A 22,239-nucleotide genomic window follows, 5' to 3' on the forward strand; every position below is an offset into this window, starting at 1 on the left:
CAAACCTTCACTGTAAACAGTAAATGGCCAGTTTGGGGCTTCTGAAATAAATACCAGAGTGTGATTTGACTGTTTGAATTGTCTTATTAATAACAAGACAGGCATGCACACTATCTGTCTAACATTTTGGCGGGCAGGTTATCTATGCATAAACATACTGTGGTTTTTGCAAGCTGACATTTAATACTTCATTTAAGCAGCACCTGTGGTTTTCAGATCAGTGATGATATTTATTCTGGTTTTCCATAATAGTCAATTTTGTCTTCATAACAAATTAAAGAGTTGTTGATGGGGTGTTTACCTAATGTTTGTGTTTTCTGGAACTTTGGAGCCCTGTTTTCTGGACATTATCAGAATCAGTGGAAAAGCTTTCACCAACACTACTTAAAATTCTGGAAAAAACACAGGCATTAAATGCACTAGCCCATATTTTAAAATTCTTCCAAATATACATGCTTGTATTTGTGAACAAGACTTCCAAAACCAACACAAAAATAGGCCACATATATATACAATTTACAAAGGGCTTGAAAGTCTAATTGTAGTCTCATCTTTTGGAATTGCTTTCTTAGGGTATCTAAAAACTGAGTAATAACACCAGGTTTGCTCTTAATTGATTGCAGATTCAAAGTTGTATTTGTTGTTCTATTATTTGAAAGTCTACAACTTTTAAGTAATATTCAAAGGTAGAGCTTGAGAATTTTAGCACGTGACGCCAAACTGGCATGTTGCTGCCAGTTTGTCAGTTTTAGTTATTGGAAAAAAGAGCTGCTTTCTAAAACTGTGTTGGATGAATAAATACAAGTGCGAGTCTAGCCTTTAATTTTTTCCCTCTCTTTATAATATATAAGATATTGCAAAAATTTATGTTAGAAAAATAATGACTTGTAATAAGAGCTTTCTGCCGTGGAATTAGAACCATATTTTAATTTATATTTTTCTCCTTTTTGGCATGTGATTATTATGAAAATTATTAAATTGTTATAATACTCTTTAGATTGTTTTGCTCGTATTATTTGCAAGCTATATACAAGCTTCTATACTATATGTAAGCTTTATTTGCATATATGCTATATGCAAACTTGCATATAACAGTCAGCTACAACAAAAAATATTGGCCTTACATCAGTGTTCAAAATAGTATTCAAGGCTTCAAAGGGAAAATGTGAATATTGATATCTTAAAGTATTCAGGAACAGGATGTTTTATTGTTTGTATTAATTTTCTAAATATGACACTATCATCTACAATTTTGATGGACAGTTTTTTATATACTCTTAAGGATAGAATTAGTGTTATATTTAATCATTCATATTCTAATTTTTCCTTTGCATTTTTTATTGGTAAGTTAAAGTGGCAAAATAGTGAATAAAACACTGACAACTGTCTATTCTTCAGTAAGTAATCTTAAAAAGCATGACTGCGTTACACAGAATTACACTAACTTATACCTGGGCTAGGGAGGAGACTGTTAAAAATGCTTTTGGTTTGTCTTTTTTGCAATCCAGAATTATTTTTCTTTCTATTATTTTTTAGAGTCCAATGATGATGTTCCATAACATGAAGGATGTGGGTTTTCTTCAGGTGAAGGTCATCAGGGCAGAAGCATTGATGGCAGCTGATGTCACAGGCAAGGATTCATTTAGCTTCTGTGACAGTAAATACTATAGTAAGACTGGGCTTTTTTGGAATTGAAGAAAGAAATGTTTAAAACAGAGGTTTACCTAAAGATTATTGTCTGTTTGTGCAGTCTCACTGTCTGATCATTAAGGGAAAAATTCACAGGCAAACTGAACTTTTGTAAGTCAGGCAGTGAGTCATTCTAATGCAAGCAGACTCCTGTGCAGGTTATTCCTCAAAGTATGAAATGCATATTTTCCTCCATCAGAGGTCTTGAAAAAAATGCATAGTAAAGCCTTCTTTTTCTAGTAGGTAAACATACAAAAATTATCCAAATTAAAACTGAACTCCAGAGGACAAGGAAAATGAAAGGTGCTTGATTGAGAAACTGCTCAGAAGTAGTTGCCAGAAGGACTGCTCAATATCAGCCAGACATTTAACAAGGCTGCTGCTGGTTTCAGACATTTCGAATAAATGCAGCTTCCTCTACCCACTGCTTATCTGTTTAAGAAGGGAAATAGGAAAAATCTTTTTTTTTACTTTCTATTTTACATTATATGAGCTGAATGGATAATTTAACACTTTGCTTTTCAAAACAAAGTATTTCCCTCACAGTGACCATATTTCTCCAGAAATGTCCAAATTACCTCCTATGAGTACCGTTACCTTCTCACTGCACGGGATGAATGGAGGAAGATGAGCTGCTTCTGTGCCAGAAAAATAGTCATCTCTGCTTCAAAAATAAAGGGAAAGAAAGGAAACTATACTGATCTAGCTGGTTTAACTGCAATTTAGACATAAATGTCTCTTGCAGGAGCAGACATGGATATATAGCAGCATGCTCACCTTTAAATAGTTTTTCTTAAATTAGCAGGAGTAACAGTATTGATTTTCCTTTTCTCAGACAAGGTAACAGAGCAAACATTTTATTGCTGAAACTGATCATCCAGTTTGTGGCACAAAAATAACGGATTCTATTTTCAGGGAGGTTGGAGAAATACTTCTAAGGATTCCTCACTCTGCTTTGACCTTATAATCCAATGTGGTCAGAACAGAGAGAGAGATTAAGTTATTCGGGGGCAAATGGGATAATTCAGTCCCTGACCTCGTTCAGTCTTCGACTTTTCCAGATCAACATGTCATTTGTGCTGGTTGAACTAATTTTTTGGAAATACATTTGATTCAATTAAAGATGTACAGAGCTACCAAACATTTTCAGATATTGCATTTAGAACGATGGTCAGGAAGATGGGAAAGAACACTCAATACCTTCCCATGCCCCACATATTTTGTTCATTAGCAAGAAAAAAAAATATTTTCACGTCCAATATGTTTTGTAAGATGGCCACGCATTCCAGGAATTACTGAAGTCATTGTGCATTTTGGACAAAACCACCTGGTATTTTGTAAAGAGGACAAAGGGGGTTTATTAACTACTGTAATAATTTAGAGCTATTTTTGGCAACTTCTGGGTATGTACTGATTATTCATTTCATATTAAACTATGCATAGTAATATTAAGAAATAACTCAAAGTAGTTATTTCATGATTGTCACTAAATCATGTTTGCAAAAATAGTATAGACCTTTACCCTTTGTTTGTTCGACTGAGCAATACTTATTAGTCAGCACGGAGAGTGCTGTCATCACTGGTGTAACTTATATGACCAAGGATTGCTTGTGTCAGTAGCAGCTAAGGACTAGGTTGTCCCCCTTACAATATTGTTTTTTTCAGAGTTAAGCTTTTGCTCTCCCCAGAGCCTGGAAAGCAGCTGAAACACCTGTATGGTACCTGTGTGGTTTGCTCTGTTTCCTGTGTGCTGAACGTATCCAATTTCACTTTCAGGAATCTTTTAATGGGAAGTAATAAATCAAAATTTATTAGTTTGGACTGAATGGATTTTAAAAATCCTTAATATTGCATCATTAAGCATAAGCATAGACGGAAAAGAGATTTCTCTAATCTTTTAAGTAGTCATCAATCTTACTTCAGTTGCAGGGATTTTTTTTTTTCCTTTCAAAATGTGAAATTTTTCTTTTGTTACCACACATTCATTGAGTAGTGTTGTAATACTGCATTAACTCTGTGTGAATAAAGAGCAATTGAGACTCCCGACGAATGAATGAGCAAAAAAGGACAAATTACTTTTTAATGAAACCCTCAATTCTTCTTCTTGCCACAGAAAGCCCATAGCCTTATTTGTCTGAAGGCAACTGGAGTAGGTCACTCCAGTTAAGCCCCTGATAGTCAAGGGCAATTTTTTTCTCCATCCTCAGTGTCAGGTAGTGCACAGTTAGAATAGATATTTTTGAAAAGTAGACATTCAGAGTAGTGGTTCAGACCCCAGTTTGCAAACCCTGGGTTTCACATGGGTTGAACAAGATGCCACAGTGGACTACAATTAAACTTCAGTGAAGTTATGGTTAGGGGAGACAGTGGCCACAACCAGTTTGAAAATGAGGTGCCTCTTGAGCATAGAATCATAGAATCATTAGATTGCAAAAGACCTTGAAGATGATCAATTCCATGTCAAACCCCAGAAAATAACAATAAAAATACCCCAGGAAAAGACAAGATGAGACTTCTTTTCTATCATCCCACTTGCAAGGAAGTCTGGGAAACAGAGGAGCACTGAAGGGTTGAGAGGTTGCCTGCTAGTTCTTGAAAGCCTGCCTTGATTTTGGGAAGGCCTGAAAAACAGGGTGTCTTCCAGGGCTGGGGCCATAGAGAGAACTGTTGGGATGTTTTTGCCTGAAGAAAATCATCTTTCCATGGGCTAAACACAATTTTAGGGCTTCTGGCAATGCAAAATTATGTCTGTTAGAACAGAACACATCTTTCTGGAAAATATATATTTTTTTTTAATGTTTCTGTTTCAAACTATAACCTAGGAAATGGTGAGATGTTGAACATGGTGTTTACTTTTTCCTTCTCTTCCCAAGAAGAATGTTTCTTTTGAATCTTCCATTGTATCTTAGTTATTCAGTTCAAGGTGTTTTTTCCCTAAATTGTCAGATAAAAAGTAGTTAATTTTCCCCTTTCCCCACATCTTTGCTCACCTGTGGCTCCTCTGGAAGACAGGCAGACCCTCTCGAGGCTTTGGCTGCTGGCAGAGCCCCCTGCCACAGCCCACAGTAACACCCTATGACATAAAGATGGTGCAGTAAAACATAAAGTGTAATGGATTCGTCATGCCAGCTGGCTTCTGAAATTAATGCATTTTTCCATGCACCTAACTTGTATGAGTTTTGCAAATAAGTACTTTTTACTGGGATTTAGTGCTGGTTGAGGTGATGGTGAGGTAAATGTTCTCCTTCTCCAGCAAAGCTGGGATCAAGTGGATCATGGTGGAAGGGCACTGGCTGCACAGACACAGCTTGCATCTCTTGTATGAGGACAGATGCACCCTTCCTTTTTCTTTGTAGCATAAAATAAATTAAAAGCTTCACTATTGATGAGAAGCAAGCAGGGTGGGAAGAGGTGTGCCACAGGTTTAATAAAGTCAGTACAAGTCCTGTTATTTTAAGGAATGATAGTTAGCATCTTGGATTCATTAGCAGAGCAAAACCCAAGCTCCCCGTGCCTGGAAAACAGTTTGTTTTGCTGTCTTTGGACTTTAATTAAGACATGTTCAGTTCCAACCCCCTAGCTCCCCTCTCCCCTGCCCCCACCCCGCTCGCTATGTCACAGACTGGCGATCAGACACTTTCAGATGGTCCAGCCCATGACTTTGACCTTCTGCGTGGTCCGGCGTTCCCTGGGGAACCGTTCAGCTCATGAGGTCTGATTTCACACTTCCAGGATGCCTCGGCTCTCTTAACAATGACAGGGAGACAAAGCCCTTTAGAGCGGGCCGCATGGGGACTTGTTTAAATTGGAAACTAGAGAGGAGTCAAGGAACAAGGTTACAGGCTACAGAATGGTGCTTTTAATAAAGAGCTCACAGCTCTGGTTCAGCTCAAAGAGGGCTACCTCTGTACAATTAATTGAGACATTTATCTGGAGCATCTTAGGCCGCTACTTTCTCACAGAATTATGTGATAAATATCAGCTAAGAGGCAAATGAGATGTGCATGAAATGAATTTTTAACACTTTGATTACTGTGTCTCCAGTCTTCATTAGAAGTAAATTTATTTGTATTTCTGACCTCATTATTAATCAATTCTCTGCGGGGATTTTTCTTTGGGTACCATGATTTCAGAACCTAGGATATAAGACAGATTTTACTAAAGAGCTCAGTGATATTTAGGTTTACACTCAAAAGCTTTTCAGGCTTCCTCTCAGGAACAGAAACTTAAGCATAGAAACCAAGGCGGAATTTTTTTTTCATTCTTTTTCAGTTTTATGTCTGGAATTCAGCCTCCCTTCTTAGAAAACTTCATGTTAAAATTTTGATTAAAACACTTGACATTAGGATGAAGATACCAAGATGGCTAAATGTGCAGAATGTAAATGAATTTTCTGAAATCTGTTCAACCAAAATGTCCTAATACACCATGTGCAAAAACAGTCTTTGAAATTGTTCTTCAAATGCTAGGAAATGTCAGTGTGATGTACACAAACGTTAAATTCACAAAGGTATGGAAGCCCATGCATGTAAAATTGGAGGAATAAATTCAGAGGCCCTTTGGAAATATGATTCCAGAAGTAATTTGCTCTGTCAATTAGTGTGGCTGGATTTCAATATACACTTGAATTATCTTCACAAAGTACAGAAATCTACAGGATGGGCAGTGTTCTATGGCAAATAAAATCTCACCTGTATGGGTCACCTGAACACATCAGTCCAAAAAAATGTACAGCAAAACTACTTATTTAGGGAAAGTAAAAGTTTTAGGATACAAATGGCAAAATTAAGTTTTGAAACACTTTTTTGTCGTTAACTGTAGCATTTAGAATCAAATATACAGTGAAAAGATCACTACTGAATTTTAACATTACTTTTTCTATGGATATTCTGTGGAAATGAGTTTACCACGGTTGTGGCACCACACTGAATCAAGATACCTCGCACATTCATGCTATCAGTGCATTGCAACGTGATTGCAGCAGGACTGTTGAGGAGGAATTACCATTTCCATTTTAAAAATGGTAAACTAAGAAAGGTTAACTGACTCAGCTAAGGCCAACAGAGCAACTCCTTGTCAAAGCTGGCATTTGGCTGGGGTCCTGTACTTAATCCATTAGATAAGGCAGCTTCTCATGCTATTGAGCCATTCCTCCTCCTGGCCAAAGGTCAGGCTGGCTGCTCTGTTCCAAGCAGCTGGCTGGCAGGGAGCTTGGAACAACATTAGTGACATTAACGTCTGCATGAGTGGCACTGCCCCCCAGAGTCATGAACTGGCTGTCTTGTCTTCTCCAAAAATAAAGGCCTTTTTTGGCTGTGGGGACTTAGGTCTCTAATGGACAGGCATGGCCAGCAGTAGGGGAGAACCGTAATAGACTATGAAATATTCAAAGAATATTTCAGCTTTCATAACCACATCAAATTTGGTTTTGGAAGTTAGGGTTTATGAACCTGACTTTTAAAAGTAGAAATGGAATTGGGATCTCTTATTAAACTTCTAAACCACCCAAAACATTTTTAGTAGTCTTTGTTGTTCTAATTCAGTTTTGATAATGCAATTTGAACAATGCAGAAATTCATGTAACGCTAAATTCAGAACAAAGTTAGAGAATTGCTTACAATCAGTTCATGGTCTGGCCAGTCCTGGAGCTGACTTTCTGTCATTTATGGACTGATAAATAGCAGATTAATGTTAAATGCCATTTATTTTTATTCTGCCATTTAGTTCCTTTTGCTAAGAAAGCTGTTGAAGAAGCAAAAGTAGAAAAGTAGAGGTGTTCAAGACTGAGATGAGGTGTTCAAGACCATGTTGAGGTCTTCAAGACCAGTGGAAGATGTTGCTATACAAGGCAGTGGCATGGAACTGGCTGGGCTTTGAGGTCCTTTCCAACCCAAACCATTCCATGATTCCGTGATTATATGAAATTATTTGTGTCTCTGTATGCATACCGAAGCTATGTGTGCTTTCTGTGGACATGGTGGAAGTACCTCCTCCAGCTTCACATGGAGCTAGCCCCTGCTCTCTGCTACCCCTTGTGACTTAATCCTTATCAAGCGCAGTAAGTTTTTCAGGGGACAGGTAGGTCTACCATATGCTTCTTGGCTTCTATCTACTCTGAAAAGCAATTCATACAACCATAGAATATATAAGGTTGGAAAAGACCTCTGGGATCCTCAAGTCGAATGTAAACGCAACTCTACTCTTACTCCTAAACCAAGTTCCTAACAACCCCATCTACTTTTTGAGACTCTCCAGGGATGGAGACCCCATCACTGTCCTGGGCAGCCTTTGCCAGGGCTTCAACACTCTGTCAGTAAAGAAATTTTCCCTAATATCCAACTGAAATCTCCTCTGGTGCAACTCGAAGCCATTGCATCAAACGTAGCGCCTCATAAGAGTCCATGGTAGCCTCGATTAAGGGAGAAAGAGTCGTTCTACAGTGCTGTAGGATCTTTAAGATCCTTTATTTTCTACAGGAAAGACTGAAAACAGAAAAGCATGATGTTTATGATGGTACACAGTTGGTTTTTTTCTTCTCTAAAAAGGGGAATCATCTTACTGCATTAAATATGCATCTTTCAATATTTTGCTTTACTAAAGTCTCCTTTTTAAGTGTATTAATCAAATATCACAGAGTCATAGAATGGTTTGGGTTGGAAGGGACCTCAAAGACCATACAGTTCCACCCTTTCCCACTGTATCAGTGGCTCTAAGCCCCATCCAACCTGGCCTTGAACACCTCCAGGGATCAGGCAGCCACAACTTTTCTGAGAAACCAGTGCGAGTGCCTCACCACCCTCACAGTAACAAACTTGTAGATTTTGTGCATTATTCTGGAAACAAATTCATGTATTTAGTACATTTTTATAATAAAAGGACATTGCAGTTTAAATTGTAAAAAATATGGCAGGAAAGAAATATAAATGTAAGTTTTGATAGCATTTCATCAAGAAAAACACTGTTTTGTACACGAACGATGCTAGAAAGTGAGTGCAAAAATGCAATTATGTTGAATTGAAGTCCCTGTTTAGAAACAATTACAGTGCCCCAAAATGAATTTTTTCTGGGAAAACAATCTACCAAGAAGAGAAATATTTTTATTGGACAGCTTACCCCTCAGGGACTTTTGAAGGACATATCTGTTTAACTTGCCTAGAAATAGGAATTATATTGTATTGCAGTTTGACAGCTCTAATATTCAGGTAAAGTTCATATTTATACAAACAAAAGAAACTTGCTTCTGAATTGGTCACGTGCCCTTCAATCTTCCGTGAAGAAGTAATACTCTTTGGTGTCGAATTCGAAATTAAATCAAATGTTTTGTTGTTTTAGCTGCCCACTACACTGGATAGAGTCCAGGTAACCAGCCTGCAAGATGGGCTGCACTGGCTTGTGTCTAAGAATGTGTCCACCAGCCCTAGAACATCACAAGAGTTCTCAAGTCACAGAATCACACAGAATAACCAGGTTGGAAGAGACCCACTGGATCATCGAGTCCAACCGTTCCTATCAAACACTAAACCATGCCCCTTAGCACCTCGTCCACCCGTGCCTTAAACACCTCCAGGGAAGGTGACTCAACCACCTCCCTGGGCAGTCACCTCACATCTTTGGAGCTTGCTGATGTGTTCAAGCTTAGCGTGACAGCTGATCTGAAAATATTGAGGTCCTGTGGCCTTTGAACACACAGAAAAGGTCTATCACAAACTTTTGCAGCAGCAAAATTCTTAGGTTTTATGGTGCTGTAACTATTAGAACAGAAAATTCAGAAGCTAAAATTGTGTGAATATTGAGGTTTGATGCTTTGATTTTCTAAATATTTTAAGTAGCAATTACAAATTGTTGCTAATTCTGTCTCTTTTCTACGAGGGAAAAATCATAGAATCACAGAAGCATAGACTGCTCTGGGTTGGAGGGGATCTTGAAGACCATGCAGTTCCAGCCCTCTGGCATGGGCAGGGACACCTCCCACTAGATCATATTGCTCAGAGTCCTATCCAACCTGGCCTTGAACACCTCCAGGGATGGGGTAGCCACCACTTCTCTGAGCAACCTGGTCTAGGGCCTTGCCACCCTCACAGGAAAACAGTTCTTCCTAAGATCTCATCTCAGTCCCCTTCTTTCAGCTGAAAACTGTTCCCCTACATCCTATCCCTGCACTCCCTGAAAAAGAGCCCCTTTCAGCCCTGAAAGTGGCTCTGAGGTCTCCCTGGTGCCTTCTCTTCTCCAGGCTGAACAACCCCAACTCTCTCAGCTTGTCCTTGTACTGGATGTGAGTATTTTATATATACCCAGGGTTAAAACAGTTGTTCTGGTATCCAGCCTTCTGAGATCCAGATAATGAATCTGAGGTCAGGACTGACTCTCTGTTTTTGTGACGGACTTCCTGGGCTGTGGGAACTTTGAGTTTTGAAGCAAACAGCAAACAAGATCTCTCTAGTTCCTAGTTAGGAACCAAGCAATTCTATTTTTTTGTGTGGTGGTTCTGAGAAGTAAGGTGAGAAGTAAAAGGCAAAGCAATCTCAGTTTGTGCTCCGGTCTCACTGTATTAAGATTAAATGCAACATGGCATAACACAAACAAGCATATCTGTAAATGTGTGGCACGATGAATGAAATGGGAAGCTTCTAAATACAAATAGTTCTTTAATTCCTTTCAGTGGAGCTTACACTGCAAAGCAGAATTCCTTCTAGGGAACAGTTTCCAACGGTCCAGGTCTGCAATGGACAAAGGGGGAAAAATGATAGTGGACATTCAGCAATAGAGAAGCTGCTTTCTCCGCCAGATTATTATAGGTATTATGTAAATTAGCACTTTATTTATGTCATTTTAGGAGCCATTAAGACTGTACAAGTGGAGTCCAAAGAACCATAAGTCGTTACAGTGACAGAATGGATTAATGAGAGTTGTTTTACTTCATATTGAGGTTTACTGCAGGTCTGATAGTAGTCAGTAGGAAAGTGTATGTGACTGATTTTACAGTCTGCTTGTCTCAGGAATTCCTTCAAAAATGCTATGGGCAACAGTAATTAGACTCACTGAGGTATGGGTTTACTCAGAATTGTACGTGCTGGTTACTGTGGTGCTGTGAGCATGCTCCTAATGTGTTAGAGCCTTCAGCAGATGGTGCAGTGTCTCATTCTTTGCGTAGCACCGAACTCGTGTTTAAGGCTACATGCAGAAGACTTTTGTGTCCTCCTGATCAATAGAATTAAGAACCTCTAAAGTCACTGGAACAGTAGGTGGAGACCTATGAAATGTATAGAGCAGGGAGCTAATTGGAAGATCCTTAGGAGACAGAGGGATTTGGGTAGAGTTTCTTTACATACATCATGTGATATACATTGCTATATGACAGTTGTGATTTAGTCTGTAGGGAAGGGCACACTTGTGATGACAACTTGATTTAGAAACAAGTAATTGAGCTTAGGCAGCACAAGTGTAATCAAAGGATTTTAAGTGTACTTCTAGAACTGCTAGATGGACAACATGTGCTTTTCTGCACACCTGTGTTTCATTTTTAAAAAAAAATTAAAATTAATAGTTGTGTTAACCAGAAAGAGGTTGTGTGAGGATACCTTGATTAGAGTAGGCCTACAAGAAGGTTGGGGAGGAGCTATTTAGAGGGGAACGCAGACATAGGACTAGGAGAAATACTTTTCAGCCGGAAGAGGGGAGATTGAGATGAGATCTTAGGGAGAAATGTTTTCCTGTAAGGGTGGGAGGCACTGGGCCTGGTTGCCCAGAGAAGTTGTGGCTGCCACATAACTGGAGGTGTTCAAGGCCAGGTTGGATGGGGATTTTAGCCTGATCCAGTGAGAGCTGTCCCTGCCCATGGCAGAGGGTGGAACTGGATGGACTTCCAGGTCACTTCCAACTCAAACCATTCCATGACTCTATATTCTGTGTTCTGCTTAGGGTACAGCTTTTGAATAGTACAGTGATGGATATACATTTTCAGTTCCTGTATTTCCTTTGTCTTCCTGCACACCAAGAAGATCAAATATTTATTTATTTATTTATCATTATTTAAGATATTTAATATTTCAGTGCTTTCTTCATGCTTTCATTAAGAATGATCCCATTACTTTGAATAATATTGCAAAGCAGCCCATTTCCAGGGCTGTCAGTGAGAGTGAAGATTGCAGTTATTCTTTCTCATAACGAGAACTTAAAAGATGACGGATACGAGTTGCACCAAGTACTTGTGCATTGCTCTGACTTTATCTTTCTGGATCATGTTTGCTCACTTGGATTGGTATCCAAAGGATACTTGCACATACCAGAAATTTAGCACATCAGTGAAGACTATTACCTTGCAGATACCCAGCTTGGCTATGAATGTGTTGTCATGCAGAAGAAGTGACCATAGGCGATGGTGAAGGGCTTTGCATATAGAAATTTCATAGCCTCCTCATACGGTAAATATGGTTTTCCTGAGTAGAGGTATTTATGACCAGGAAACCAGTACTTATCAGTCAGTGCCTCCCTTTGTACCGTTTCACATTTCCTTTTCTCAGATCTGATTTCAAACCGTTCTCAAGTTTTGGGAAGAGGACACATAAAAATGTTGGGTGTGAGAGGGGAATTCTTTTACTTCTGAAAACCATTTGCCTCTGGTTTGATTGAGGATCTCTGTGATTGATGTGACATATTATTTAGCTTTCTTAAGTGGATTGATAACCATATAAATCTATATGGAGAGTCATTGAAAAAGTGCATGTCAACAGATGCAGAAAACAGATGAATGTAGCAAATACCTTCTTTTTGTTTACAGAAGATGGCCTGTAGACATTGCAGTGCATTTTCCTGAGTCTGCACACAATTAATAAGCACAAATCATCTTGTACCATCATATGTAAAAATGATTGATGATACTTTAAAAAAGGAGATAAAGTCATATCACCTAACTCACCTGTATCAGTTATTTTAACTATCTTCTGAGTGTTTCTTTTTCAAATACTGAAGCCTAAAGAAGTAAAATGAATATGAGTTGTTTAAGTGCCCTACCACCTCTTAGGCTCGTGAAGTAGGAGACAATGGAGCTGTTTGGAATATCCATCTCTGTTGACTAATGAATAATCTTTCAAGTTTACTGGGAAAGTTTCAGTGGTCTATTGTTTTCTAGAGAAGGTAAACATAAGCCCTAACTGTAAATCATAATGTGTTTAAAAAATTATTCTTTATCATTAAAGTTAATAATATGCATATTAACCTCTGATGTAGCCTGAATCAATACTGCAGTGTGGGAGATGTGACCCCTGGACAGCTTTGTCTAAATATTGATTTCATTGTCATTTGTATAAGGTATGAAACAAATTATATGCATCCCTAATATCATTAATGTAACTCCAATGTAGCTACTCAATTTATGGCTTCTTATAATGCATTGCAAAGCATTACAGAGTTATTGAAGACATTGTGTAATTCAATTGCTTAGTGTGCTAGATTTGATTGTGGAGGGCCATTGCCAACACTCAATTGTTTTCAAACACTTTGATGTTCAAAGAAAGTCCAGAGACAAGAACAAGCCACTAGTATGAAACTCAGTTTCCGGTAGGCAAAGTTCTGTCCAGTTCTGGGAGCAGCAATTTATTTTATGGCTTTCTACTCATACATTTGTAGTCTTTAATGACAGTAACCCATACATTTTTACTTTATATCAAAGGCAAAGGTTGTACTCTTAAGTTACTGCAGGAACTCAAAATAGTTAGGAGTAATACCATCTCTCTGTCTCGGCCAGCAGTTATAGTGGTTGTCATTGCTGCCATAATTTGAAATATGAATTAAATAATTGACTCAACACTATGATTTCTTCCCTTCATTGCCTCATTATTGCAAGTGTCTTCCACCATGCCCCCTCATGTTCTTGTTACTGCTCCTTCCATCATAGCTATTCCTCAGTTCTTCCTCAGAACCCCTTCTTACTCTTCCATGACATTTCAGGATTGCCCAGAAGCCATGGAAGATATCAATCTTCACTCCTTTTCCTTCCTCCACCTCTGAAGAGCACATATTTCACTTGGGCAAACTGATTTTAGCTACAACATTCAGGTGCCCTCCTTCCTTCTTCTCCTTTCCAAATACAAGCCTTAACTTCGTGGATATCGAGCAGAAAGCACAAGTTTCATGTCTTCCCCCTAAATTTTCAGTCAGGATGAAGGTTCTCACTCATTGCTTGGTGCCAAAGCAGTGCTCAGCTGCTGCAATTGCCTTTAAAACACATATTTCACATCCAGGGGTGCGTATGCGCACACACACACAAACACACTACCTTTCCTTGCTCTTTTTCTTGACATTAAAAAATGAAACCAACTTCCATATCCAGCTCAGAATACCACATCCTTTATCTGCGTACTACATTTCCAAAGTACCATCTTCATATTTCCTCCTGTGGTGGCTTTCATGCTGAGGGACCTTCTTGTAAATATATGCAAAGCTACTTCATTGTGCTTTAATGTATACAAAAAACCCCACCACGTTTGAGCTTCTGCTGTGCCAAGGCTACAGCTCATCATTCCAGCTGATATCTTTTCATTGTTTAATTGTACTTGCCTATTTTCTCTGGTGTTAGGCTTTTATCTCAGGCTGTCTTTAAGGCTTTTTGATTTTAAGGAGAGAATTTGTACAGCATGAAACATGTAGAGCAATAGTAATCTTTGAATAAGTATCATAGGTGCTATGTTATTACAAATAATATGGAATAATACATTTCCTATGTATCAAAATGCTCTAATTATGTTATCATTACAGTTACTGTAGGACTGGCATCATTAAAGAAAAGTTCACTTAGCTGTCTCAGAAGGGTGCTTGGCACCTTCTAGGAACATGCTGTTTTTTCATCAGAAAAGTCTGTATGGTGATTTCTTTTTCCTTACGTTAATAGATTATGGAGATGAACAGTCTGTTATGATCTTCCTGAATATAACACAGACCATAGGACTTGCCTGAATTAATTCCTAAAAGAATTAAAATGAAGCTGAGAAAAAAGGAAAATTAAAAAAAAACCACCAATCCTAGACTAATTTTTATTTAATCCTTGCTCATGGTGGGTTATCTTAGTTCATAAATTTTGTTCTATATTTTTTCTTGTAGGCAAAAGTGACCCGTTTTGTGTAGTTGAATTGAACAATGACAGACTGCTGACGCATACTGTCTACAAGAACCTCAACCCAGAATGGAATAAAATCTTCACATTGTAGGTGTTTGTATTTTGTGAGTGTTTCAGGTGGAGTGGGAATGTATTTGGGTGTTTTTGGAGAGAGGGGGTGAGTTCTGAAGAGGATGTATGAGTGAATAAAAGATACCTGCTGATGATTCAGAAGAGAGATGGCAATGACTACTCATGTTTCTAAACAAAACAACTGAGTACATTTTTTGAGGATTAAATAGTTTTAAAAAATGGTTGAGTAAAGGTGGCATTTTAAAGATGAAAAAGCAAAGTAACTTTCTTGGAAACCGGATATGAGTAATGCAAAACACTGCACACTCCTGCTAACTTGAGTGAGAATTTGAGGAGCTTGTCATACTGGATTTGTCCGTAAGTTTTGGGTGGAAAAAATGCATATTGTGATTAGGACCTCCACTGAAATGTGGTGGTTAACTTAAATAAACATTAGATAACTGTATAAAGGAGGGAATTTTAAATGCATTTTATACTTTCTGTATTACGATCCTTGTAATTCCCAATTGTTCTTCTCATATATTAACTGCACTTCTCACAGTACTTTTTAGTATCACACAGTATGATGCTGCTGCTGAGTAAAACATAGTCTGAAGCACTTATTTTTTTGAGAAGTGATGCAGTTGGTGTTTTTTATCGTTCTGGTATTTGGAAGGGAGCAAATAGTTCTGACAAAACAGGTAAAAGTCTTCCACAAACAAATGTTCCTGCTGTTTGCCTTGTTCAGCTGCCTTCTTTTGTACCAATGGGTACAAAACTGATCAGCTGCAGTTTCTCTGCTGCTGAAATCAGCTAACCATCCGCTGCAGAACCAGGAAAAGCTCTAGCTTTGTGTACACTTACTGCACTTTATCACAAATGAAATTGCTATATTTTGCCCCGATGTCAAAACACAGGCTGATTTTAATTGTCTCTTTTCTCCCCCCTCTAAATTTGTCATTCATTTATTTGGCATCTGTAGCTTTTCTTGCCTTGCTGTGAGCTTTCAGGAATGAACTCGGAACAAAAGAAAAGAAATCTCACAACAGTTGTACTTCTTGTTAGCTTATTAACATAGTTCTCATTTATGTACCTCCAAAACCATTCTCATTTTTTCATTAATTTATTTTTAATTATCTACTAATAGAGCCAATAACTAATCAACCTCTACAGCTCAACAGTGCTCTCTGCATAAGAAATTGCCTGGTTTTGTAGAGGACAAAAGACTAACCAGGAATCAAATAGAAAAACCTAAAAGGCCTTTAGGGATAGTTTTCACATCTCTTCTATGTATGTTTGCATTGACTGCTTTATTTACCATCAAATTTGTTAATTAATTTTGGGTTAGCAATCCAGTTTCATCTGAAGGCATATATTTTGCTGAAGTTTAACTTTTTTGCTGGAATTCATATTTCCTGGACCAGCCATTTGATCAAAGATGGATTCTCTCAAACTGTTCTGTGTTTTCCCCTGAATAAGGAATGTCAATTTTTCACTTGAGAGTTTGCAATGTACAGTGACATTTGGTGTGCATGGTGGTGGAGTGTTTAATAGCTCTCAGGCAAAAAACAGTACTGGCTGAAAAATGCATCACTTCATGTTCCTTGTTCCTAATTTGTTGTAATGACTGTTGTATATTTATAATTAAGCAAGGATTTTAGAATTAAAGGGCTTGTTCCCAGTGCAAGAATGTGCTCATGGAAGTTGTAATTATTTTTGTTCACAAGCCCATGGATTTCACAGTATTTGTGGTCAGGATTGCTGCAGGGATAGCACTGTTTCAGGGGTATCTTTAACAGCTCCAGCCTTGCTGCTCGTGGCTGTAAATCCCCCAGTGCTGCTCTGCGCTTACTCTCCTCACAGCTCATGCCATGCAAACCCCAAGTAGGAGATTTAAAGAAACATCATTTGGAAAACTTCCTCACGGGGAGAGAGAGAGAGAGCAATCACTGCAGCCTTAGAAAGCGTGTTGCTTATAGAGAGGGATTCTTCCCATACGTGAGTTCTGCTCCCTGCCATGGCTTGGAAAAATAGGCAGGTATCTGGTTTTTGCTAACCTTTCAGGCTTTTGTCCTTGGCAACCGCTACCGTAGGTGACTTCTCTTCTCTTCTGTCTGTGCTTCCCCCTTTGTAGCAATATTAAAGACATCCACTCGGTGCTCGAAGTGACAGTTTATGATGAAGACCGCGATCGGAGCGCTGACTTTCTAGGCAAAGTTGCTATACCGTTGCTGTCTGTAAGTTTCATCCACCTGACACACCGCTCCATATTTTTTCTGCTGAAGGGGTGGAAAAAAAAAAAAAGAGGGGAAAAAAAAATAAATTAAGATTTGCAGCTCTGTGTCTGTCATTTCTCAACCCAGGTCTGTAATAAGAACACTAAAATTTTAACATACTCAATTCGTGGCCATGCTGAATCCCATGATAGTTAATTTTTCCTGACAGACTCGGTCCTGGTAATGAACAGGTACTTGTCAGGCTTGCCACAGTTGTTTTGGGTTCTCTGTCAGTTTCAGCAGCTGGGGGTCAGGGGTCGGCGGGGGGGGGTATTCAGCGGAGACCGCCAGACAGACGGCTGTCATGTCCTTTTCCTGCAGATTCAAAATGGTGAACAGAAAGCCTACGTCTTGAAAAACAAGCAGCTGACAGGGCCAACAAAGGGGGTCATCTATCTTGAAATAGATGTGATTTTTAATGCTGTAAGTCTTAACTTTGGCTTTTTTGTACTGCTAAAGAGTTCAGTTTCATGAAAGCCTTTGTTCCTGATTTGTAGAGAATTTCTGTCATTCCTCATTTTCCCTAAACCTTGATGTATACTACGGAATACTCCTCTGCCACTGCCTGGCACACCCTCTCTTTCTGTTGCCGCTGCCATCGCTGCGGGTGTCAGGAGCAGCAACTCCTGCCTCTCTGTGCATTTGTTTGTCACAGGCTTGGCAGCCACAGCTTTGAAACCTCATAATTTCTGCAAATTGAAGTATGTGTTATTAGAAAGGAGAAAGTAAGCCTGAAATATTGACACCCATTTCAATGTGTAGGTGAAAGCCAGCATACGAACCTTAATGCCCAAAGAACAGAAGTACATTGAAGAGGAAAACAGACTGTCCAAACAGGTAAAGAGTAAGGAAACACTAATCCTTTCCAAAAGCCTTCATATCAAGTGTGCACATCCAAATATCTGGTATCATACCACTGAGGGTAAAGAATAACATTTTCATTACCTGTTTACTAAAGAATATGATAGGCTGGAAAAGGCAGAAACAAAATACACGGGTTTATTGTGTCTCCTCTATAAATTGCAGCTTAATTTCCATGAAAAACGTGAATAAGAACACAGTTGAGACCATCAGATTCCACACATATCAGATTATAGTGCAGGTGCATGTAAACTAAGTCTTGCATAAATTTTTGCTGTTAACCTTGACCCAAAAGGTCTCTGTTGCAGGGTAGAGAGCTTTTCAGCATTCTTTCAGGAAAATCTTAAATAAGTTAGTGGAGTAAAGTTTGGAGCTAAGATGAAAGCAGAGTCCTGCAAGTATGAAATGTCTGAACCCTTTTTCTTTTTTCTCTGGATATTTTTGCTACAAAGTTTTAATGTTTTGGTAAAAAACATTTAAACATACATCTTATTTTTTCTCCCCTTGAACTACTTTTGATTGGTTTTCATGTTTCACAAATGATTCATGTCATGTGGCAAGAACTGGGCTTTTGATTGGACTGTGGGAACAAGACTTTTGTTGTTTGCAGTGAAAAGACAAAGGTCTCAAAACTGTTTTTTATTTTGCTGAGGGTTTATAGACGAGTATAATTTAAATTATCTGCTGGATGAATTTTATATAAGTTGAATTACGTATTTAATTAAATAAAATTGAAGGGACAAAATATTTTTCTCTTTATTTTTGTAAGTAATACAGTTCCCAAAGCATTGTTTGGCCCTACTATTCCAGAAAAGAAGCAACAAGGCCTTTTCATTGAGATTCTTCTCCCCACTTTAAAAACAAAAAATGGCATTGTGATTTTTAGAAATGGCAGCAGGGGCAAAATTTAAATATCCATTTTGGGTTGGGTATTTTTTCAGATTAAGGGAAAAGAGGTATCATTACATATGACTGATGTGGTGATGTATTAGAGCATCCACATTTCCCAAGGGCAGAAGTGTCCTACCTTCCTGGTATTTTCTGTGCTACTCAATACACAAATCAAATCATTCACTGGTTTGTTCACTTTTTTTTGGCCAAGTGTATTGCCATTTTGGAGGATTTAAGGGTGTCCTCATATATCAAAATGCAGTGCTGTTATGTCTCATCTCTATATAGATTGAATGTATATGTTTAAAGTTATTTTGATAAATACTTAAACGCGTGTGGTCAAAGTACATCACAGTGGAAAAATTTGTTACAAATGAAGGAAAAATTGGATGTAAAGAGTGCAAATTGCCTTAATTAGATTAGAGCAGTAATTTTGCATGGGTCCTGCAACATCTTTTTATTAATTAAGGCCAAAATTCATTATATACTTGACAATGGATAATGTCTTGGCTGCTTAATAAATCTCTGAAATCTTAATTCAAAATCATACCTGAAATTTTGCAAATGGCTGTTTAAAATGTAACAATTTAGGTACCATTTAGAATTAAAATTCAACAAATAGCAGCTGACATTAACAAATTCTCTATCTGCCAGCTATCTAAATCTTTGATCTATCTTTCCCAATTTAGAGAATACAACATGTTACTTTCTCAGTCTTCACTCGAATTAGAATAACAATGTTGTAAGCATGAGCCTCTTCTGAAGACTTTTGATTTTTTAAATGTTTTCCTTCTTTTATTCTTATAACAGCTACTGCTAAGAAACTTCATCCGGATGAAGCGTTGCATCATGGTGCTCATAAATGCCGCCTACTACGTTAGCAGTTGCTTCGACTGGGATTCTCCCCCAAGAAGTCTCGCTGCTTTTTTGGTATGATCTTAATATTATTGTTAATCACCTTGATGAATTGGTGTTCTAGACAAGGAGATAATACAGCAGTGATGCGCATGTTTCTCCTTTGTATTTATTTAACACCCAAAGATACTATAAATCATCGCTATTCACCTTTTTTAAAAAAAATTAATTAAGCTTAAAACGTCACACAAACAAGATAGAAAGTTGTTTGTCTAATTCACAATTGTACAATTACATAAGTGAATGATGTAACTCCAAATACAGTCAGTGAGCTATGGGTTACACATCTTCAGCTTCTCACATGTTATTTCTGTTAAATTTTACTTGGTCCCCTTGCATACTGCATATTTACTCTAAAACTCATTTTGACTGTTTCATGGCATTTTTTACATATCATGAATATAAAATTAGTGTTATTTTGTCTCCCACACATCAATATATGCCGTACCTGTAACTGTTTTAGAAGTACAAAGCTCTGGTCCCAAATTGTTGCTGGCTTACTAAGGGTTAGAGTTCTTGGTTAAAAAAAGAAAAACCAAAAAAAAACCCCACAAACTAAAAAAACATATAAAACAAAGCCAACTTTAAAATCATTAATTCAAAACAATCACTACCTATTAGACATCAAACTCTGGTGATAGTTCAGTTTTAACGAACTCATTTTTAATGACGCTGCTATTTCATTTAGGTGGAACTGCTCTTTCTCCATAAACATTATGTTCATTAATATTTAATTTCATCTTCATGTTAGAATTCCAAGTGTAATTGTTGATTACATTGTCTTTCCTGGATGAATATCTTTTTATTTTCAAAACTGTATGAGCCACAAACCAGTCCAGAGTCCCCACTTGTTTTTTGCCTCAAGGAGTCCCACTAGGAGCAAAAATGCACTCATGGACACATTTTTTGGAATATCTAAATTTATTAAGCTGGCTTAAATACTGAAGTTATGAGCCTCTCCATTATGAATATGAGTAGACCATGGTTTTGGTCTTACTTTTAATGATTATAGAGAGGGTCTGGTGACAGTGCTCCTGGGTTGGGTGTCTGAAGCTTGCGTACCTCAAATTTGGAGAAATCAAACCAGCCAATGGACCTGGTTGCTCTGGGGCAGTAAAATGGGGTACTTTGTGTGTCACTGAACCATGCTGTGTTGCAGAGAAGTTTCTTGTAGCAGGGCATATCTCCTACATGGCTTGTTAAGCCTTTCAGTAAGCTATCAAAGAATGGCAGCATGCTGTCAGTCCTTGGCTGCAATGTTCACCAGGAGGGCAGGAAACACATGTGCTGTTCAAATACCCATGGTTCTTATACTTTTAAGTAGATGTCTGTAGAAACTACACTTTGTGCAAGAATCTAAATATACTTGCTACTGTTTATTTTAGAAGAATGATCTGTAATTTCAGTTTAAAATGATCAAAATTTCATAGCAAAACACAGGTTTTTAGATAAAGCTCAAATTTGTTGTGATTACTGTCCCAGTTCTTAAAACTCATGTATGTAAGGTGGACTTTAATAGACACACAGAACATCCCATTATGAGCAGTGGAAGAAAATGAAGTGGAAATACATCCCATTCTTTGGAGCAAATTAAATTATTTCTTTCTCACGGTACACTATTGTGACCGTGGAAGAAGTTGTGTTGTGGTTAAATGTAATTGTTTCCAAACACAGAAGTTGAGTGTCAAAATAAGTAGTTGGAAATACGCAAAACACTGAATTTGAGCAAGGAGGTCTGTAGTGAGTATGTGTTGTTATTGTAGTTATAGTGTATTGTGTTAGAAACATGTTCCTGAATTAATTTTTGTACAGGTTTTCTTATCAGATTGATAGATAGATAGACGGACAGACAGACAGATAGATAGATAATATGTTTAGATAGCTAGATACCTAGATAGCTAGATACCTAGATAGCTAGATAGATAATATATATAGATAGTATATATAAAAATATAAATACACCAAAAGCCTGGTTTTCTTAATTTGCTTTTAGAATTTACTTTCCTATGTTGTGGTTATAGTAGTTAAGGATATTAATTATACATATAGTACATCTGCATCAATGCTCTGACTTCACAGATGCACTCCCACTCTGCATCCAGAGTGCATCTTGAGTCTTTCAACCTGATTTTATTCTCACCACGGATCAAATCATCACTTTGTTGGGCAGAAAGATAGCTAAGTTTTTGCTAGCCAAGTCAAATCTACACGAACTTCCGTCATAGGCATAAGCTTTGGATTTAGATGGTTTCAGGACTTTCATAGCCATGATTTTGTGCTGGTTTCAGAGGCCCTTGAAACATCTTGAGAGTGGCCCACTTCCACACATGATGCTGAATTATGCTTGCACTAAGGTTACTCTTGAATTTAATACAGTCTATAAAAACCTGCACTTATATGTATCATTTTCATCTCTCCACTATTACACAAATCGTATCTCCTCTT

The 22,239-nt window shown here is 37.9% G+C and overlaps 1 protein-coding gene across 6 annotated transcripts in view; it reads left to right on the top strand.

The window, feature by feature from the left end:
- MCTP1 (multiple C2 and transmembrane domain containing 1) overlaps positions 1-22,239 on the top strand; it is a 294,838-nt gene that overhangs the window by 173,290 nt on the left and 99,309 nt on the right. For 5 of the 6 annotated variants that reach the window (XM_069881062.1, XM_069881063.1, XM_069881065.1 and 2 more), the window contains 6 exons: positions 1,537-1,630; positions 14,785-14,887; positions 16,986-17,088; positions 17,449-17,550; positions 17,890-17,964; positions 19,690-19,809. In XM_069881062.1, the coding sequence (XP_069737163.1) occupies positions 1,537-1,630; positions 14,785-14,887; positions 16,986-17,088; positions 17,449-17,550; positions 17,890-17,964; positions 19,690-19,809 (597 nt within the window). Of the gene's footprint in view, positions 1-1,536; positions 1,631-14,784; positions 14,888-16,985; positions 17,089-17,448; positions 17,551-17,889; positions 17,965-19,689; positions 19,810-20,545; positions 20,636-22,239 lie in introns of those variants that run through there. The other variant, XM_069881066.1, reaches the window with a different exon arrangement.

This window comes from Phaenicophaeus curvirostris, chromosome Z (genome assembly GCF_032191515.1).
Source record: "Phaenicophaeus curvirostris isolate KB17595 chromosome Z, BPBGC_Pcur_1.0, whole genome shotgun sequence".
In the NCBI taxonomy this organism is placed as follows: domain Eukaryota; kingdom Metazoa; phylum Chordata; class Aves; order Cuculiformes; family Cuculidae; genus Phaenicophaeus; species Phaenicophaeus curvirostris.